At 37.9% G+C, this 20,290-nt stretch overlaps 1 protein-coding gene across 3 annotated transcripts; it reads right to left on the minus strand.

Moving 5' to 3' along the window:
- Positions 1-51: 51 nt before the first annotated feature.
- Positions 52-18,673, minus strand: rspry1 (ring finger and SPRY domain containing 1). 3 transcript variants are annotated; one of them, XM_077193368.1, is made up of 15 exons: positions 18,258-18,673; positions 16,396-16,907; positions 13,649-13,701; positions 11,683-11,795; positions 10,625-10,751; positions 8,048-8,106; positions 7,435-7,501; positions 7,213-7,344; positions 6,768-6,883; positions 5,430-5,573; positions 4,619-4,730; positions 4,382-4,484; positions 4,145-4,297; positions 3,879-3,983; positions 52-1,040 (listed from the first exon to the last, which is right to left on the minus strand). In XM_077193368.1, the coding sequence occupies exons 2-15, from the start codon at positions 16,755-16,757 to the stop codon at positions 944-946; spliced, it is 1,743 nt and encodes a 580-aa protein (XP_077049483.1). In that variant the 5' UTR covers positions 16,758-16,907; positions 18,258-18,673; the 3' UTR covers positions 52-943. The 3 variants fall into 3 exon arrangements, with proteins under 3 accessions (XP_077049483.1, XP_077049485.1, XP_077049484.1); XM_077193370.1 differs by lacking the exon at positions 18,258-18,673 and adding an exon at positions 17,640-18,031; XM_077193369.1 differs by lacking the exon at positions 18,258-18,673 and adding an exon at positions 17,622-18,031.
- Between the last annotated feature and the right edge of the window lie 1,617 nt (positions 18,674-20,290).

A 20,290-nucleotide genomic window follows, 5' to 3' on the forward strand; every position in this document is an offset into this window, starting at 1 on the left:
GAATGCAAATCACTGTTGAAATGCGTAAATAATGTCAGGTAACGACAATCGTGCAACACATAAAACAGACATTTATTACAAACATCACAATTCAAAAAAGTGAAAGATTCTTAATTCAATCATACTCTCATATCTTTGGGAGTGCTGGAGATTTCAGTCTCCAACTGCTTAGAAAGTTCACATTTAGCATCAGCAGCATTAGGACACTGATATGTGCATTAACCATGGCAGAAAACACACGAAATTACCCCAAATCTCATTTAAGGATTGCCTTTTAGTCTGATGGAATCAGTTCTCACTCAATTCTGTCATTTTACCTAATGTAATTTGGCTTCATTTATTTCTAAATGGACTTTGCATTATACATCAATGTAAAATACTATTATAAAAAAACAAAAAACAATGTGGGGCAAACCAAATGGGTTTTCTGAGGCAGGCATGAACATAAAGAGGAAACAAAGTGGCTAAGACACTGGTGTTTCCTGTTGAGATTTGAAACTTGGAATTAAAAAAAACAAACAAAAAAAAAAACCGAGGGACGTCACATATACATTTAACAAGTCTGAACAGACACAATAGACCCTGACCAGAGCTTGAGGGGAGAGACTCAAAGACAGATCAGCATGTAATGGATGCATTTGTTCCATAATTTATCTGTTCCTGGAAAAGCAGATTAAAAATTCCCAGAAGCCTTTAAACCTCCAGGATCATTCAACAACCCTCTGATTTGGGTCGCCTTGGAGTGCAACAGTGTAGTTTTCACTCTCTTCTTCTCTCCAGTTTTAAGGAAGGTCTACTCCAACTGTCAAATGTCCATACTGCCACATCCAATCCTGAGACAGCATCATGATTCGATTGGTCAGGTTGATTTCTCGGACAGAGTGAACTGGACAGGATGGAAGCCTTAGGGGGAAAGTCCACATCTAGGGTTGGTGGGCTGATGTCAGGACACGTGGGAAATGAGTCTTACTCGTGTCTGGATGTCTTGGCGACACAGTGGGCACGTTTCCAGCTGTAAGGCACACTCCATACAAATCCCACTGAAGACATCACACAAAGAGACAGAAGATGAGTAAATTTTTCAGCACAAAGAGAAGATAAAACAGTAATCAATAATAGGTTTAAATGTCCCATGACATCCTGTCTTTAAAACCCCTACTATTTTAATAACTCTGTTAATTATAATCTTTAGCAAATCTCAAAATGAATATCCGTCTTTCATTATAATATAATGACGTTATTCCTAAAATCCCTAATAGCATATTTTTCTCATTTATTTGAACAACAGAAATTTTAAAAAGTCTTTGTTAAAGAGTTGTAAGCCATGAACCAATCCAACCAGCCAAGTAAATCGCAACATTCTGAAGCAAAAAAGTATTTAAAAATCAGACAAAAAGAAAATAAGGTATGGATAAAAGAGGGAATGAGGTAAAGAACTGCAATCCAATGAAGCATTGCGAAAGGACATAATCGAATTTTAAAAAAAAACAAATAAAAAATATTAATGTAGTTTTACCACCAGGATTTCCACTGTTAAACATGACCATTTAATATGTTGAAATAATGTAGGCTGATGGCTTAAACAAAAAGCTAATTAACAACCTCGTAGCTCACAGTAGGTCTGTCTTTAACAGTTTACAAGTAATCGTTAAAAATCTATTTCGCCTAATGAAAATGAACAGGATTTTTACTTCAGGTACCCCAACTGTTGCTCTCCATAGGCTTCTTACGTCTACAGTTATTGCACAATAATTGGCTACTAGCTACACTGAACAAAATTCTAAACGCAACACTTTTGTTTTTGCCCCCATTTTTCATGAGCTGAACTCAAAGATCATAAACTTTTTCTATGTACCAGGGCTCCAGACCAACTTTATTTACTAGTAGCGCTGTAGCCCCTGACAGAAAATTTTAGGAGTGCAAGCAGAACATTTAGGGGCACACCTTAAATCAGCTTGCAATGCAATTATTCAAATTTCCCCTAAAATAACGGTAATACTGACAAATTCTTTCATAATAAATAGACTTAACGTACAGATATTACAATGTGCAGTTTTATTTTAAGTTTACAGGGCTCCAGACTAACATTTGAGGGCAGCAGCACCGGAGCCACTGAGTTCTACAAAAGATATCTGGTAGCACTGGGGCTGACAATAAAGCACTAAGCTAAATTTAGGGTGTAGATGAAATTAACTTTAATTAGTATCATTCATAATGGCTTAATATTAATTATAAAGCAAAACGAGTGAAAAAAATATATATTAGGGAGTGAAAATAGCCAATAAGCATCCTACTGTTTACAATGGTGATTTTTAATTTTTTTAATTTTTAAATAAGTGTTTAAATAAGAGTTTTACTAAATCTTTTTGTTTTTTTGTTTTAGGACAATCTTTGAAGGATGATCAAAAAATGTGTTGGTCATCACATTAAAAATAACATTTATGAATGATATTACAGTTTTGAAGTGCTGGAAAAAGATGTGTAGTACTTGTAAGCATTTGACTATTTCTGTCACAATACCATAGTTATGGTTAGAGTTACGACATTAGTCTAAATCCATGGTGAATGTTGCGGATTTTTGGACTGAAAGCCTTCTATAAGCGTTTCTCCTGGTTTCCACGTCAGCGCTGTTTGATCTGTTATCTATGGTTTATAACAGAGAACTCGGCGCCGAATCAGAATGTTTGTCACTGGATCTCGTAGCGATGATGTTCTCGTGAACGGAGAAGTTTAGAAACGCTGCCGACCCCGTTTTGCGCTTTGAATCTCCGGAGGGCGTTTTAGTAAAGACGGGTCAAAACGGAGGACTTTAGAAACGATGACGCAGAGGCTCATCCCGGCTCTCTGATTGGGTGTCATACAAGGGAAGAAAACATACAACAGCCTGGACTACCAGTTACGTTAGTGCAAGTAAATTCTGCATTTTACAATGCTATAACTGTCTACATGCGCCGGAGGCAAGCTATTATTCGAGCGATCTGTGACAATTCCCGTGTGCAGAGGCAGTACCCGTACATGGAGCGTCGGTTTGGGTTAAGCCGGGAAGAACCAGCGCATGGTGGGATAATTTTATCAATGAAGTTCTAGTTCCTGAAGAATGGTGCGAAAACTTTTGAATGTCCAGATCGGCACTTATCAACCTCAGCGAAACCTGAGGAATAGTCAATCTGTTTCCTGTTTACACCGGCACGGGCATGCCCAGTGTAGGTGAATGGTGACGTGATCCGCGTTTTCAGTCGTTTTAATGTGGACGGAGATCAGTTCTAATACGCAGCTGAAACGCTGGTGTGAACGGAGATCGTATTCATTTTAATTCTCCGTTTCTAAATTAAAACGCAGTAGTGTGGATGGGGCCTAAGGCACACCTGTGCAATAATCATGCTGTCTAATCAGAATCTTGAAATGCCACACTTGTGAGGTGAATGGATTATCTAGGCAAAGGAGAAGTGCTCACTAACACAGATTTAGACAGATTTGTGAACAATATTTGAGAGAAATAGGCCTTTTGTGACAGAAAAAGTCTTAGATCTTTTGAGTTCAGCTCATGAAAAATGGGGGCAAAAACAAAAGTGTTGCGTTTATAATTTCAGGATATTATGGAACAAAGGAAAATAACAATAAATATTTATTAACAACACACTATCATACTTATCTTACTTCACTAATTTTGCCTTAATGCAAGAGGATAAAATCTAGAATAAAAAGGGACAAATATGTTCTAAATGTCTTAATTGTCATAGCAACAGTTGGGTTTATCTACTCCAATTCAGCCAAGCACACCAATCCAGCTTTCTTGAGCAAACTGTGAGCCTCCATCACATCCCTTTACCCATAAACCCAGTGGTGTAAACACTGATTCTATATGCTGAACTTTGTACCTGTGCAAACAGGGTCTCAGTTCAGTGTCGGCCATCTGGTCACAGCAGAGGGTGCAGCAGTTATCTCTGATGCTAACCTGCTTGAGCAAAGCCAGGCGCCTGTGTCTGAAATAAAGGCAGAACAGGCTATTTTATGTGCTCTTTGTTTGGAATGAACGAACGGTATGAGTCACCTGCTTTAGGTGATAACTAATGCATTATTCACATTTACATAACAGTCATTGATAATTTGCCCTGTGTACAGAAATCTAATAAACAGTGCAAACCTGGGCAGAATGATTTTCTCGTCTGATGCGAGCGAGGCAAACTCATTAAATGTGTTGAATTTGAAGGAGGGGGGATGGCGGAAAGGCTTGGCTCCAAAGTTGAACTCACACTGTTGGTAGGACATGAAACTGGCTGCAGCAAAAAAGCCAGACCTAAGACAAGGTAAAGCAAGTGTTCATAAAACTCCATAAACATTTGTTTTAAGTCTTGTTGTAAATAAAATGAGTCTTGCTTACGTGGCAGAGGAGAACACCTGCTTCTCAGGAGGCAGCTGGTGTCCGTTTAGATAGAAAATCATCTGCTTCTTACTGAGGTCCAGCAGGAAGCCAATGGCATCACCTAGAAATTCCAGAGAACACTGCTCACAAATCTTTGCAAACAAATTTTTTTCCCTAAAATGATGAAATGCACTAAATGTAAGAAATTATCAAAGAATTGAGTTACAGGTGCTGAACAGGAAGCACCGCACAAACCTTCTTTCCAGCAGGGGTGGGAGTGAGGTTTACTGCGAGCGTTGTACCAGATCAGCTGCCTGCAGCCATCATACGCACACGAGTACTCATCATCTCCAATCCCATAACCCTCCTGTACAAACACGCATATGTTCTCCTCACTATAGTTTCTTTCTTCATTAATGTGATACAGAACTATTATTTTGTTTTTAATACACCTTAAAAAGAAAATTGTATATAACAGGCCACTGGTCTTTTTTTTTTAAATGATAGCCAAAATATACACAAAAAATAATATTAATTATATTACATTTATGAAACAAGTCTCTTATGCTCACCAAGGCTGTATACAGTAAAAAATACAGTCAAAACCGGTAATACTGTGAAATATTATTACAATTTAACATAACGGTTTTCTATTTTAATATATTCAAATTTTTATTTATTCCTGTGATGGCAAAGCTGAATTTTCAGCAGCCATTACTCCAGTCTTCAGAAAGCATTCTAATAATATGCTTATCAGTGTTGAAACCAGTTGTGCTGCTTAATATTTTTCTGTAAACTAATTGGAAACTAATACAGCTTTTATTAACAGTGTCTTTAATGTCATTTTTGATCAAGCATCCTTGCTGAATTCATACCAACAAAACATCAGTGATCCCAAATTTTTGAATGGTAGTGTATATTATATCAAATTAAATATAATGCCATTACATTCTGAGCACTGTGTAAATCAAATAGGAATGTTCATATAAACACTGTGCTCTTCATGTAAATATGAGAACATAAAACTAAGAATGAGAGAAATAGCTAAACATAACCAGAAACGCACATGGTTAAGAAACTTGCTGTCCTTGGTTGCCCAGCCAATCTGCATGACGCCAGAGGTGATGACTGTGACCTCATAGTACCAAACCCCCGAATCCACACAGAACGTGCAGCGGACGCTCTCAAATGAAGACGCATCACAACGTGCCTAGGGAAAAAAAGATTGCTCACATTAGACAAACTAATCACAATTCATTACTTGTTTTTTTATGGTTATAACTAGCTGTTCTTCCACAATAGGTGAACATGTTAAGACAGTGGTTCCCAAACTGCGTGATGAGACTAAAGCCGGGCTCAGACTACAAGAGTTTCAGGCCGATTTACCCCTCCCAACATTCTGATATTCGGGTCAGATTATATGGAAATGAGAGGCATTTACAGATAAAATCTTAAACCTTCTGATCTGCCCTGGGCCAGCACAACACATCTGAGCCAGCACAACAATATCAAACAGGTTTGATATTTAGGATATTAAATCAGGATGATTGCGACTATAATTACTTCTGCAATAGCCAATGACAGACAATTCTACAAGGAGGCGGAAGTGACTGAACTTTTGAAATGGTGACCACAAAACAAGCAGCTGTACGGGTCCAGTGGACCACAGCGATGGAGGAATGGCTGGTCAATATGTGTCAACAACACGACTGCCTTTATAATGTCTCCTCATATAATTGTCTACAGCAAGTTGCCGCGACAAAGTATCTATTTTGTTTACATCCGCTTCTCCGTGAGGTGCTAAATCTGGCATGATAATCTTAAGAATATCTTGTAGTGTGTGTGATGTGCCACGATGTTCAAATATTGTAGTGTGTGCAGATTTGAGATTTGTAAAAAGAAAATCTGTGAAGATTCGCTTTATATGCATGATGCAACCAGATTTCACAATCGGTTAAGATTTTAAAAATCCTGTAGTCTGAGCCTGGCTTAAGGGAGAGTGTAGAGTCAGCAGATTGTTATGTAAAAGCTCTATTTTTCTGTACAAAAGGGAGGCCTGCCAGAAAAAGTTTGAGAACCACTGTGTTAAGGCATGCTTAGAACTAGTACAAAGTGTACAAAAGAGGTTTTGTTTATAGTATGTCCTAACCTGAAATGAAACTGTTCCTTATCAGTAAGACTGCAAAGAATTCATTACTCTACAACCCCCCTCATGCCCTGTGTGTAGATTTAACTGGTTTTTGTTTGCTTTTTTTATTTGCATTTTGGAAGAGCTCTAAATAAATGTATTTTAGCTACCAATCAGAGAGCAGTTTGTAGAACCATTCTGTTGAACACATCTTACAATATCTAAATCAATTTAGCAGAATGTTACCCACAATTACAATAATGGGTGGTCTCTCACCTCAAGTCCAGTAGGAGAGATCTTAAGATATTCGCTGACGTCATTACTGTTCAGCATGGCATTGATGTTGCTTAAGTTGACCTTCTCATAGGTAAACTGGCGCCCCTCTTTGATAACTACGGGCCAAAGAATAACCGAAGATAAAATTATCAGTGATACACAACATTATATTAATATAATATTCGACTTAAATCTACAAAATCATCACAAAACACAAACAGTTAAGATAACTATTAAAACTAATTGTGTTTTTTGCCACAGCAAGTGCACAGAATTCAGAAGGATATTTAAAAAATACTGAAAAGATTTCACATTCTGTGGAAAATGTTTATTTCTATGGTTCTTCTTCATTTAAAAAGTTTCAGTAAAAGCTACAAAACGCCAAAAGTCCTGATTACCATTCAAAAAAAAGTTAAGCATGCTATTTGCAATGAAAGTTACTTACAGAGGTTATCAAGACTCCACTGGGCACAGAAGCCCACTTGACGCTTTAGATAGTCAGGATGATCTGCCCAGGACTCCAGAACAGACAAACGTTTGCTGATACATGATTCCGACACTGTTAACTTGTTCTCACCTGAGACAAAGACAGGTTCTCATTAAAGTACCTTTTTTCCCCAAAAAAGTTCCCGTTTGAACATTTTGGACTGACACCAGATATACTTACTGGTTTGAGAGAACTTCTCTAAAGCAATGAGAGCAAACAGCATGACAGTGGGATGGGCCTCAGAACTCTAGAAGACCAATAAGACCACGTCAATGGCTTTTATACCAGCATTAAAACAATCATGCAAAACTACAGCATTAACATAAAAGGAGTTAAGGTGATCTCCAAACTGGGATGAGGCACTGTTTAGATGAGCTTTAAAGGGGCCATATTCTACATTTTTGAGCATTTACATTTTTACAAATAAATGAGTCCACTAATAATGTTAAAAGTTTCATAATGTATAGATTGTGTGCAATCTTTTACAGCATTATAAATGTATTTTGCATACTTTCTGAATAAAAGTATTATTTAGCCTTACTGACCCCAAATTTTGGTGCATGTTAATGTGCCCATGGCTGTGAAATCATAACCACACAGAGTTCTAATTAACCTAATTTTGCAAGTCTTTTCAGTTGACTGACAAGTAAGCTTTGTGTTGAGAATGTTACAGAATACATCTATGAAAAACATTTAACTCAAAGAAGAAACAAAATCGAGTTTCCCAAAATGTGACCCCTTTTATAACTACCCTGTTAGTCGGTATGTGTAATAACAAACTCAATTCTCTCACCAAACTCTCCAATAAGTACTCCAGAGTTCCAGGGCTGAGGAGCGCAATGCTCGCTGGACCTGTAGAAAGTAACAAGATGAAGTATTAACCAAATGATTCCTTTGGGCAATGTGTTTGACCTTAAAAACAGAAGCACATGTCTTCAAACTGAGAGAACTGGACAGTGTGTGCATGTGTTTGTGTGCTGCAGCCTCAGCAGAGCTGTCAAATCACAGGCCTCTCAGGGAAACTGCAGCATGCTCAGGCATGACAGGTCTTCACAGACTGCAAACGCAGCTCTTTAGCTTCAAAGGAACCAGAGATGGGGGACTCGAGTCACATGACTTGACTCGAGTCGAAAATTTAAGGACTTGAGACTTGCTTGACTAAATTAAGAAAATGACTTGACTTTGACTTGAGATTAAATGACTCGAGACTTGACTTGAACTGTGTGACTCGAGAATGACTTTATATAAATTTTCCTATATAAATCATCGCAACATCAATTGATGAACAAAATGAAACAACGGAACCATTGACGCCAGTCATCAGATTCTGCGCGATTGTGTGACACTGCACAAGCACAGAAAAAACATACAGCACAGTGAGCGCACTAAGTACAAAAACATTTCTCAGCATCGTTTCTTTTTGGATATAAACACTAGAAATTGACCATATTCATACAAGAAGATTTGCTATACGCATAATAACTGGCAAGGGATATCGGACGACCATCACAACCTCGAACTTCATTCGCCACATCTAAAAGTAAGCTATGGTTTGTTTAACCTGTTTGTTATAGTTAATTTGACTAACGTTAAATCTAGAGAGAATAGGGGTCAAAACAGAATGCCTCTTTATACAAAATGATGTTTTCAAATGTAGCTTAAGTCTGTCAATAGATTCAAATGAGAATAATTAATGATGGCATATGTTTTGTATAACAGGCATAAATTCACACAGACATTTGCCACAGTTTCTTTCAAATCATGCTTTAAAGCCAAATATGTCGCTTTTTCCAATGACGAAAAACAACATAAAAAACTGTTAATGACGATTTGTCGTGTTTTATGTTTCTCTTGAAGCAGGTTCAGATGTTATCAGGGGGTTGGGGGGCAAAATGCCAGCAGAATTGAAGGTGCTCTAAGCGATGTCACGCGTTTTTTAGGCCAAAACATTTGTCACATACAGCAAACATCTCCTCACTATCCACTAGCTGCCTGTCCCCTGAACACACTGTAAAAAAACATGGTCTCTGCTGACACCCCAGGCTCCACAAACGACAACCAAAAAAAAACTGTAGCAACCCGCACCACAAAACATAACAAACTGTTCCAGCCAATAACCGACAAGAAGGATTTGGGGGTGGGGTTTGGGGGGTTAGTGCGCGGATGAGGAGGAGGGAGGGTCTAGCTAGCCTCCGTTTTGTTTGACAATACTTCGAACGTCAACAAGAAGTGACATCACCCGACATCGCTTAGAGCACCTTTAATATGAAACAAAATTCAAGATGTGGTGGAAAAAATTGCCCAAGTAGGAGTTATTTTTATTTTTATAACATTAAAAAATATTTCTATTTAATTATTTTATACAACAGTTCAGTAAACAGAGTATCTTAGTTCCAGAATGAATCTGCCATTTTGAACGAATCAGTTGAATGAATGCTTCTATGACTCGTACATTAAGATGGTGATTTGGCGCCACCTATTGGTGGTTTTAATTTCATAATTAAAATAAATAAATAATAATAATCTAATTTTGTCTATATTAAAATGATTATATTTAAATCATTAATCTCATAACATTATTTATGGTGTTGTAATTGCAGCATAAATGCATGGTTAGAAAAAAAATGGTTAGAACATAGTAAAAAAAAAGGCCCTGGAAATCAATATAAGGGGTCTGCTGGTGATATTTCATAAAAAAAAATATATAAGCAAAGTTAAACATATGACATTTACTATAAAACCAATATAATTAATGCATCACACTTGTGAATTTACCTTCAAAATGTTTTATCTTCAACACTTTTCATATAATTGTTATTATAATAATAATTCCAAATTTTGATAATCATAAATACATGCTATATTAAATCATATGAATATTATTATTATTACGATATAAATGTATAAGAAAGGTAATAATTTCTGTGGGAAAAATAAATAAGGTTGAGGCCAATATAAACTCTACTTTTTTTCTGTTTGGTATTGTAACTTGACTTCGACTTGACCCTTAGCAGGACTCGACTTGACTTGCTTGTAGTGAATCACTGACTTGACTTGACTTGCTTGTAGTGAACCACTGACTTGACTTGACTTGACTTGCTTGAAGTGAATCACTGACTTGACTTGGTTGTGTGTACTAGGACTTTAGACTTGATGGAAGGGAATTGAAACTTACTCATGACTTGAACATGTGACTTACTCCACACCTCTGAGAGGAACATGCTAGTGCAAAGATGACGTGAAAATATGCAACAGATCTAAGATTCATTTTAAACAAACTTAAAATCTGGTCCCTTGCATGAAATCGCTTGAAATATCTGGACATCAAATGTAGTTTGTCTGCATGTGTGTGCATCTGCATGTCCCTCACCAGCCAGTTTCTCAGCCAGACAGCCCAGAACTGCTGTGGTGTTGCGGTGTTTGGCTGGGATGAGGGCATCCTGACGCGCCACAGCAGCACTCAGATTCAACATGTCCGACAACTTCTGCAGAGCATCCTGACAAAACAATTAACTCTTCATCAATACTTGTAATTTATAAATAGGTCAGAATTGTTTTTATGTTTTTGAAAGAAGTCTCTTATGCTCACCAAGGTTGATTTTTTTTGTATCAAAAATACAGGGGAAAAAGTAATATTGTGAAATACTATGTAATTTTAAACAAAAAGTTTTTTTTTACTTTAATATATTTTAAAATGTAATGTATTTAATGGCAGAGCTGAACTTTCAACAGTCACATGATTCTTCATAATTTATTTTAATATTCTGATTTGGTGTTTGAGAAACATTTCTTATTATCAATATTGAAAACAGTTGTGCTTAATATTTTTGTGAAAACCCTGATTTTTTTTTTTCAGGATTGAATTGAAAGCATTTATTAGAAAAAAAAATCTTTGCTGTCACTTTTGCTCAATTTAATTCATCCTTGCAGAATAAAAGTATTAAAAAAATCTTGATATACAATCACAATATAGTTTAACCATAGATTTTACCTACTGAATTAAAAAATACTTTACAAAAAATATATATAATCTTTATACTAAATTGATGGACTCAAGCCAAAAGAGGACTATTAATAACAAATGATTGATACATTTGGCATCAGTACGAAAACGGCTATAACATCACCATAAGACCAGCCTTAATGCGCAATTCTGTCTGAATTATAAACTGTAAACAGAAACTATAAAAAGTTTTTAATCTTGATATCAACATAAAATGTGAAAAAGAAACATTTCAGAAGCATCTGCTGATATCAATTAAAGATGGAGAGAGGAGTTTTACTCAAAAGCAGTATACTAGGGAAATGTTGTGGTCCATTTTCAAAGTGTGAGCAAAAATAGAGCTCCATTACTGCCCATTAGTGAAAACACAGATGGAAAAATAATATGGTAGTCAATGTTGTGTGGTAATGCAGATGTGAACTCACTTTGGTGGGCAAAGGGCATTCATCCAGTAGAAGGGTTATTACGGCCGGTCCAAGTGGGTCATCCAGAGGAATTACCCTAATCAAAGACTGCACCACTTCCAACCAGCCATCATCTACAGTGTGAGAAACAGAGAGGGACAGAGACAAAAGAAGATGGGGAAGAACAAAAAGAAGTTCGGTCTATGCGACATGCTTTGTGTATTACAGATCCATTATTATGACTATGCTTTCAAACACGATTGAAAGTTATTGTTTGACTGAAATGGGTTTTTCCAATGGCCAATGCCAACATCTTGAGAGCAGATGGTCTATGATGATGATGATGATGACCAAATGAGATAAATTGCGAAAATTTCTACATATTATGCTACACTAAAATGCTCTTCAGGGAGTTTTGATCTGAGTCTTAAAGCCCAGGGTAATGTTTCCACCGGTTTACTCCTGCATGAAGCTCTTAGCAGCCACCTGACGCCACACAGTCTCAAACCACAACATGCAGGCTCAGCTCGGAGCAACAGATGCATGTATAAATAAAATCAACCGTCACAGAGGCTTTGGCAATGGCACAAGAAAAGAAGCAACCTGGCGATCACATGATTTTGCTAAATTTTGACCCCTGATTAGAGTCTGCTCCATATACAGACCCAAACAACCCCTCAGCATTACAGCAGTAGAGGTAACATCCATGAGTAATAAAAAAAGCTACAGAGTTCATTTGTATGCTAAAAGGGTAAGTGACGAAACAGCAGCGCACAACTCTTGTAATCAAGCACAAGCAGTGTAGCATATACTCATGATCATACACTGTCTTTGTTCCTGCAGTTGTGAGGCTCTAAGGGACTCTAAAGTCTTCAGCTGAGCCATGACCCATTAGGTCACTTTACGCTCACCATAACTTCAGCTAATGCAACAGAACAGAGCGACGGCATGACAATGGCAGCATGGGCACGAGCCAAACTTCAAAAGCAGCCATCACTAATATACACAGAGCTTCCACAGCTTCCGCTGTTAGATTAACAACCTAATAACTTAATCAGTAGCCAGAGGGTCACAACAAGCTGCACTTTTCCCCTGATGGAAAGTAAACAAGCTGGGAAAGAGAGAGTCGAGGTTTGGCTGGTTCACTTCGGCTAATAACTACACCGTTTCTCAACTGATAACTATTCAAATGTAGCTACTCATTCTCTCTAAAAAAAACTCAACATTTCAGCTTTTTATTTTAGTAGATGAAGTAGACATCGTTTAACAAGCAAGCAGAAAATAATGAAGGAGAAAGCACCAAAAATGGCACCTTCTAGGTTGGTTAGTTTCAAGTATCCATCATTGAGATGAATAGGAATGCTAAAAGATTGCTCTCTTCAGGTATTTTAGGGGGGTTTTAGCTATCATGAATTGAATAGCTGCCCAATCATAAAAAGACCAAGCGTAAAGGCCCTAAAAGATGCATTTGAGGTGGATAACAATCCAATCACCTCAGGAGGTGGTCGGGCTGCACGATTTGGAGGAAAAATTGAATCGCCATAAAAATTGTGATTGCAATTTAAAATGTGATTTAAAAAAAAATCAAGGTTGTTTGTAGGGCTGCACAATTTGGACAAAATTGTGTGATTATATTTCAATATTACCATCAAATATTTAATAAAAAATATTATTATCATATAAAAACAAACAAAATAAGAAATATTACTATTGTAATATATTTTACTGTAAAAATATGTAGAAAAAAACAACTACTATTATTTTAACGTAATGTATTAAATTAATTACAATAACAATATTTATAGTATATAAACTTTACTCCTCCCTCAACCCATATGCAATCTTGGTTGAGACAAATGGATGATATAAGCAGCATCAGCAAACGGTTAAAGTGAACTCACTTATATTAGCATATAGAATTAAGAATATCAGAATTTAAGCCCACATGCAAATGCTTCAGCCTTCGTTTTAGGTGTCTTAGACTCACCTGTCTCTGCCATCTCATGCAGTGTGATCATGGAGTACGGTGGCTCTTGGTCACTGAAACAAACAAGTACAAACAAAAAAGTAGAGCAACCTAATATATAAATTGTTTGCCAGTGTGCCTCATACCCTGGGTGCACAAGTGTGTAAGCATCTTATTTAGACCTTAGCTGCTCTAGACATTACTTATGAAACCCTAATGGTATAATGGGTGATTGTGCGACACATGACGGATTGCTATTGGAGGGCAGACTGCTGCTGCTGGGGTTGTTTTGGCTTTAGGCTCTATGCATCCATTTTGCAGCCTGGGTCTGCAACAGTAAATCTAAAAGCAGCGATATCAAAATCCCTTGAGGTTCTCCTGGAGGGAGCCCGGCACGATCAAAACACCACCAGAGACATTTAGGGAAAATAAATTTGCCTCTACTCTGCGGAGTGTCACCAGTGTGGTTAATTTGTCAGTCATAAATCAGTGGTTGGTGGGTATTAGAGGTGATGTTTTCAAAAAGCAAATGAGGACAAGGAAAAGATAGCTAGGAGGGTGGTTGGAAAAAAAGAAGAAAGTGTGAGAGAGAGTGAGAGAGGTCTAATGCCCCTAGCCATGGGTGTCTGACTGCTGTGTGATTGTTGTGTAATGGTCACACAGGGGTATGTTCTAGTTAGACAAACACTGATTTTCTGCTCTGCACAGAACAGACCACAGCCCCCCCTCCCCCTCACACACCACACCCTTTTTGACTCAAAGCCAGATAAGAATACTTTTTGTGTGCAAAAAAATCCTAAAATAACTTTATTCAACAATTTCTCCTCTTCCATGTCAGTCTCTGATGCTATTCACGTGAGCATAATGACACGTGTGTGGTGCTTATGCAGGAGCCGGCCAAAAATGTGTTTATACCATGAACAGCCTCAGAGACTGAAACGGAAGAGAAGAAATTGTTCTATAAAGTCATTGTTTTTGTTTTTATTGTGCAAAAAATATATATTCTCGTCGCTTCTTAAAGGGATAGTTCACCCAAAAATGAAATTTCTGTCAGTAATTACTCACCCTCATGTTGTTACAACCACGTAAGACTTTCGTTCATCTTCGGACCACAAATTAAGATATTAATTTCGAGTGAGTTCATGTAGTGTAACAGCGTAGTGCTTCTGTGTTGTACGTCACACGTAGGCTCACTATTGGCCGACGCTGGTCGTGTTTGATGTGTGTGACGTACAACACAGAAGCACTACGCTGTTACACTATGTGAACTCACTCGAGACCCACAGAGAAGGAAATGAATAGTTGAAATAAAAAAGTTTTTTTTTTTTTTTATGCGAACAAAAAGTATTCTCGTCGCTTGATAAACTTAAGATTGAGCCACTGTAGGCACTTGGACTATTTTAACGATGCCTTTAATAACATTTCGAGGCTGGCAAGTTTCAATCCCTTAGAAGCCTATGGAGGAGTGATCCAGCTATCAGAATTAATCAAAAATATCTTAATTTGTGTTCTGAAGATAAACGAAAGTCTTACGTGGTTGGAACAACATGAGGGTGAGTAATCACTGACAGAATTTTCATTTTTGGGTGAACTATCCCTTTAACATTAAGGTTGAACCACTGTAGTCACATGGTCACATATTAACAATGTCTTTACTACCTTTCTGGGCCTTGAAAGTGGCAATTACGTTTATTCCGTGAGGGTTGGGGCTCTTGGATTTCATCAAAAATATCTCCGTTTGTGTTCCGAAGATGAACAAAGGTCTAATGTGTTTGGAACTACATGAAGGTGAGTCACTGACAGATTTTTTATTTTTTGAGACCGTACACAGTTGAGTTCATATATGCATAGTGTATCGTGCGTCATTTAGAATACAACTTGAATTAAGTAAAAACATAGAAAGAAATACAAATATTGATCCTCAAAAGTCTGAAATTATAGAGATTTCTCACAGCCATATCATCAAGCCAGGTTAACGTGCAAGCACGTAAAAAACGGCTGTCAAAGGATGTGGTTGAGCAACCAAAATATATTCCAGCTGTGAAAAAGAAGAGTAAAAAAGAAAAAAATGGAAAGAAAAGAGAAAGCTGACACTTCCTCTTGTGTCATGTAGGTGTTTTTATTGGGAAACAAAAAAAGTGTGTAAAACTGTAATCTGAGATTCTCTACAGAGAGTGGCCATACACTATTAAGATAACCAGGCAATAATGCAGGCCTTACAAATAAGACGTTAGGTTCATAGAACAACTTCTCGTCTAAAGTGAACATCCATCATTAGATAGCCGTAGGCCGGCTGTGTAGGAAGGTGTAAGAACATGTGACAAAGAGGAAGAGTGACTGGCGACTCTGATATCAAGCCAAATTGTTAAAAGAAACATGAAGAAGCGCTCTGTTATCTCAAGCTGCTGTCTTGGGCAATAATACATTAAGATTAAATGTGGTGCTGTGCGAACAAATGAATAAATAAATAATGGCATGCTCATTACGGAGCTCTGCCAGGCTTCTCGATAAGATCTGCACATTTAAAGCTACTTTATTATAAAAGTTGAAGCCCTTGCGGACGTTGTGTCATCCCTACTGGGTAAACAAGCCCACAATGCAAATGTATGTTCAATAGCAAGCCAATGCTTTTAGCCAAAGATGGAGTGACGTTATTGGTGACGCACAAAAATGGGGAACTGAAATTGATATGACATACATGATTTACCTCCTACCCAGAATTAATGACAAATCTCTGCAGATCTCCTCGTCATTAAAGATTTACTCACTTGTCAACAAGAGTCCTGATGACGGCCAGCGTGTCCAGTACCAAACCGTCCACGTTTTGTTTTTTCCGACGTGGCTCGTGAGGTCCTCGACCTCGCCGGGGCGGTCGAACTGGGTCCCTGGGCCGACTGCCTCTGGCCTCAGGGGGATCAGACACAGAGTTATCCACTCGCCTGAGCTGCCTGCGAGGGGCTGATCCCTCCTCCACATCACTGTCCTCTCTGCACACGCAGCTGTTCCCCATGGCTCCACCGGATGAGAGGCTGGGCCAAAACTGCACTGACTGCAGCTGTTCTACGGTGAGTCGTAGAACCCGCACGAGGCTCCTGCTGGCACAGAATGCAATCCAGGTGGCTACTATCATATCATTTGAAGGACTTTAGAGGGTGTCTCAGTATGGGCCGGGTAGACGTGTCGGTCATTGTGCTACTGCAGGCCATCAGCAGCCAGACGCAGACGTGCAGAGCTGATGGTGCAGTCAACACGCATCCTAAAGTTTGGGAGGTTTTCACTCCTGAAAAAGATTATGCATCAAATTATTATCAGTGTGGAAAGAAAACATGACCATGCAAACATGCAAAAAGAATGCTCAAAGGAGCCACTAATATTCTTGTCAAAGTAAAACACTCAAACAGTGATGATAGCCAGTGATCTAATTATGGCATTATATATGCCATATATTATATATACATCTATCTATCTATCTATCTATATATATATATATATATATATATATACAGCATTTTGGTCAACATTTGTTAATTAAATGTGTCATTATTACTATATGAATTATTAATTTTATTTTATACTATTGGTGTAACTATGTCATTATTGATTATATAATTAGTTACAATCATATCCTGGGCTTGTCTAGCGAACAATGTTTTGCTGTAAGGTATAAAGTTTCTAAGTGTCTAGTACAGACAGAACAAATATCCAGGTAATATCTAAAACCTAACCTGACTAACTTAATTTGTATTAGTAACGTAATATTAATTAGTATTAATATTAACCAACATATACAAAGATTACACGAGTTTATTGACAGTGTGTAATAATTACATTAAACAACCGGCAATACGTAATTAAACATTCATAAACTATAAAAAAAGATTCTTGCTAGGAAACGCGATTACAGCAGTTGTCAGTGTTAGCAGCGGCTAACTACCAGCTAGCATACCAAACAACTTTACGGAAACCCTCTTTTAAAACAGAACAATCAACTCACACATGAATGAATACCGACCAGTGTACACAGTCACTGTCATCTACAACCCCGCTGAAAGCTTATAAACAGCACGCAGTCATTTCAGTAAATTAGCGTCAATAAACTTGAGTCTCTGTGGCTGCGTCTCAAACCCTATGAGCTGCCTCCGTAAGCAGCATTTAAAGGGACAGTTCATCTATAAATAAAATATCTGCCATTGAGATTTTAAAACCTGTATTACTCTCTTTCTTCCATTAAACACAAAAATAGGTGTTAGGCAGATGGTTTGAGACTGACAGCGTAAGTCAGCATGCACATACATAATGAATTTTCATATAATGAAAGTAACGTTAAATGGTGACATTCTGCCTAATGTCTCCTTGTCCACATTCTGATTTTTTAACCGCACGTGCCTATGCCCAAATGTTACTGACGTAAATGTCATTCCAACATTGCTGTCTAGATAGGCAACTCACTCAGTCTTGAAACAGCCTTTTTCATCATGTCAGAAATTAACGTTAGCAACCATACAACTAGCCACACCTCCAAACAGATGAACAAAACGTCAGTTTAAAGCTTCCTTTGACTTGGCACATACACTAATACGTATTTTATCATTAAACAATTTAAATTTCCCAGAGACAAGTATTTACTCACCCGGTAAAGCGGAGAATTTTCGGTAAATGCAGCAGTACTGATCCGTAGGCCGAACACAAAGACTACACGGGAAGTGTGTGTGTGTGTGTGTGTGTGTGCTGTACTTCTCAATAAAGAAGTAAATGATTCGTACTCTCATACACAACCACTTCAACAATCAACAATTTGTCGACCCACACACAAATCCAGCCAGATCCAGCCAGTGTTTGATAATGAAAGTAACCGTTAGACTGAGAACTGAAAGCATTGACTGACTGGAATCAGTGAGAGATAAATAGCTAACGTTAGGATCAATGAACGCTCTGTGTAGTGTCAGTGATGGGAAGTCATTTCCGCGAAATGGTTCTTTGGAACAATTCATTTTAGAGAACCGGTTCAAAACGTGATTCCGCTGTTCTTTACGTCAGTATAATTGCGTCATCATGTGGTCGTGTTGTCATTCAGACAGAATGATGTTATATCTGTTTTTGTACGTGTTGTCACCATAGACTGTAAACAATTACAATTTTTTTTTTTTTTTTTGCTGTTTAGTACGTTTACCCATTATTGTAAGCGAATCTGTTATGTCCATATTCGGATTCCCTTTGTTGTAGTCATGATTCAGCTCATGAAAACAAAGTAATTTAGAACCTAACATGCCTTCCATTACAATCAACAGTAGGGTAATAAATTTCGTTTTCATTAATTTGACACAAAAAAAATTCAATGTCTTAAAAAAAAGCTATTTAGCATGTTGATATGTCGACAAAACTTTTAACATGATATTAAATTGACGTGTCTCTTTTCAGTTTATTATTTGTTCTCTCCATAGCTGTCAACATTGAACATTGAAAATAAGGGAGATTTCCCGGAATCCATCCCCAAAATAAGGGATTTTTTTACACGATTCTTACCCACAAACTTTTTTAAAAAAAGCACTAATCATTAACAGTCTAAAGAGTTTATAACTACATAGGCCTACATATAGTGTGAGAGAGAGAGACGTGTGTGTGTATATATGAGAGAGAGAGAAAGAGAGTGTGTGTGTGTGTGTGTGTGTGTGTGAGAGAGAGAGAGAGAGAGAGAGAGAGAGAGAGAGAGAGAGAGAGAGAGAGAGAGAGAGAGAAGGAGTGTGTCTGTGTGTGTGTTAGGGGTGTGACCGAAACCGGTCGTAGACCGACGGTTATAGTTGAACACCGTAATTAGAACTCTATAACCGCCAAAACCGTGTTATTAAAATATTTTTTACAAAAAATGTTTTATCATAGAGAATGTTTAACTACTAATATCAGCTTACGAGGGAAACGGAGGCGAAGTTAGTGGTGCTTCGGAAGTTCGGAGGCTGCTGCAGGAGATGATTCGGGAGAGGTCTGTACCGATCAGAGCGCACGCTGACACGGAGTTAGGGTCAAGCTCTGTTTATACCATGGTTTATACTCGACGCGTCTGCACGAGCGCCCCCATTTCGCTTTGCTGTGTGCACGGATTTTCTTTGTAACAGCGCGCACGGCGCCGCATCCGAGGATGAACGACTTCAAGCCGAATCTGCCCGAGCTTGTACGTCTCGCACAATCAGAGCGTAAAAATACGGGATATTTTACGGGAAAATACTAAAACGGGAAGACAGCGGGAAAAGAGCTAAAATACGTGAGAAACCCGGAAAAAACGGGAGGGTTGACAGCTATGGTTCTCTCAGATCTTTTCCGAAAGATCCGTTCCGACCATTTCATGAACAATCGTTCAATTCGGTTTGGTGAATCGGTTCACTCAGTCCATTAAAACGATGTGATTCGTCATGTGTGTCGTCGCATATCTCCAGCACATGATGCTGGACCCAACCCCTCCTAGCAACCAGTAAAACAAACCAAATTCTGCTCTAAAGATAGTGTTGTGTAAACAAATTTCCAATTTGATAGTTAAATCACATGCTTTGTGTAACATATATTTGTCATCTTTGTTATGCTATCGAGTCCCGCATTTATTATATCGATAAAATAAAAACTTAAAAAACAAAAAAAGTGATGTAGTTAATCCACAGATATGTTGCAACTCAA

Source organism: Siphateles boraxobius, unplaced genomic scaffold, assembly GCF_051911475.1.
Source record: "Siphateles boraxobius isolate OS27281-9 unplaced genomic scaffold, OSU_SipBor_1 31, whole genome shotgun sequence".
In the NCBI taxonomy this organism is placed as follows: Eukaryota; Metazoa; Chordata; class Actinopteri; order Cypriniformes; family Leuciscidae; genus Siphateles; species Siphateles boraxobius.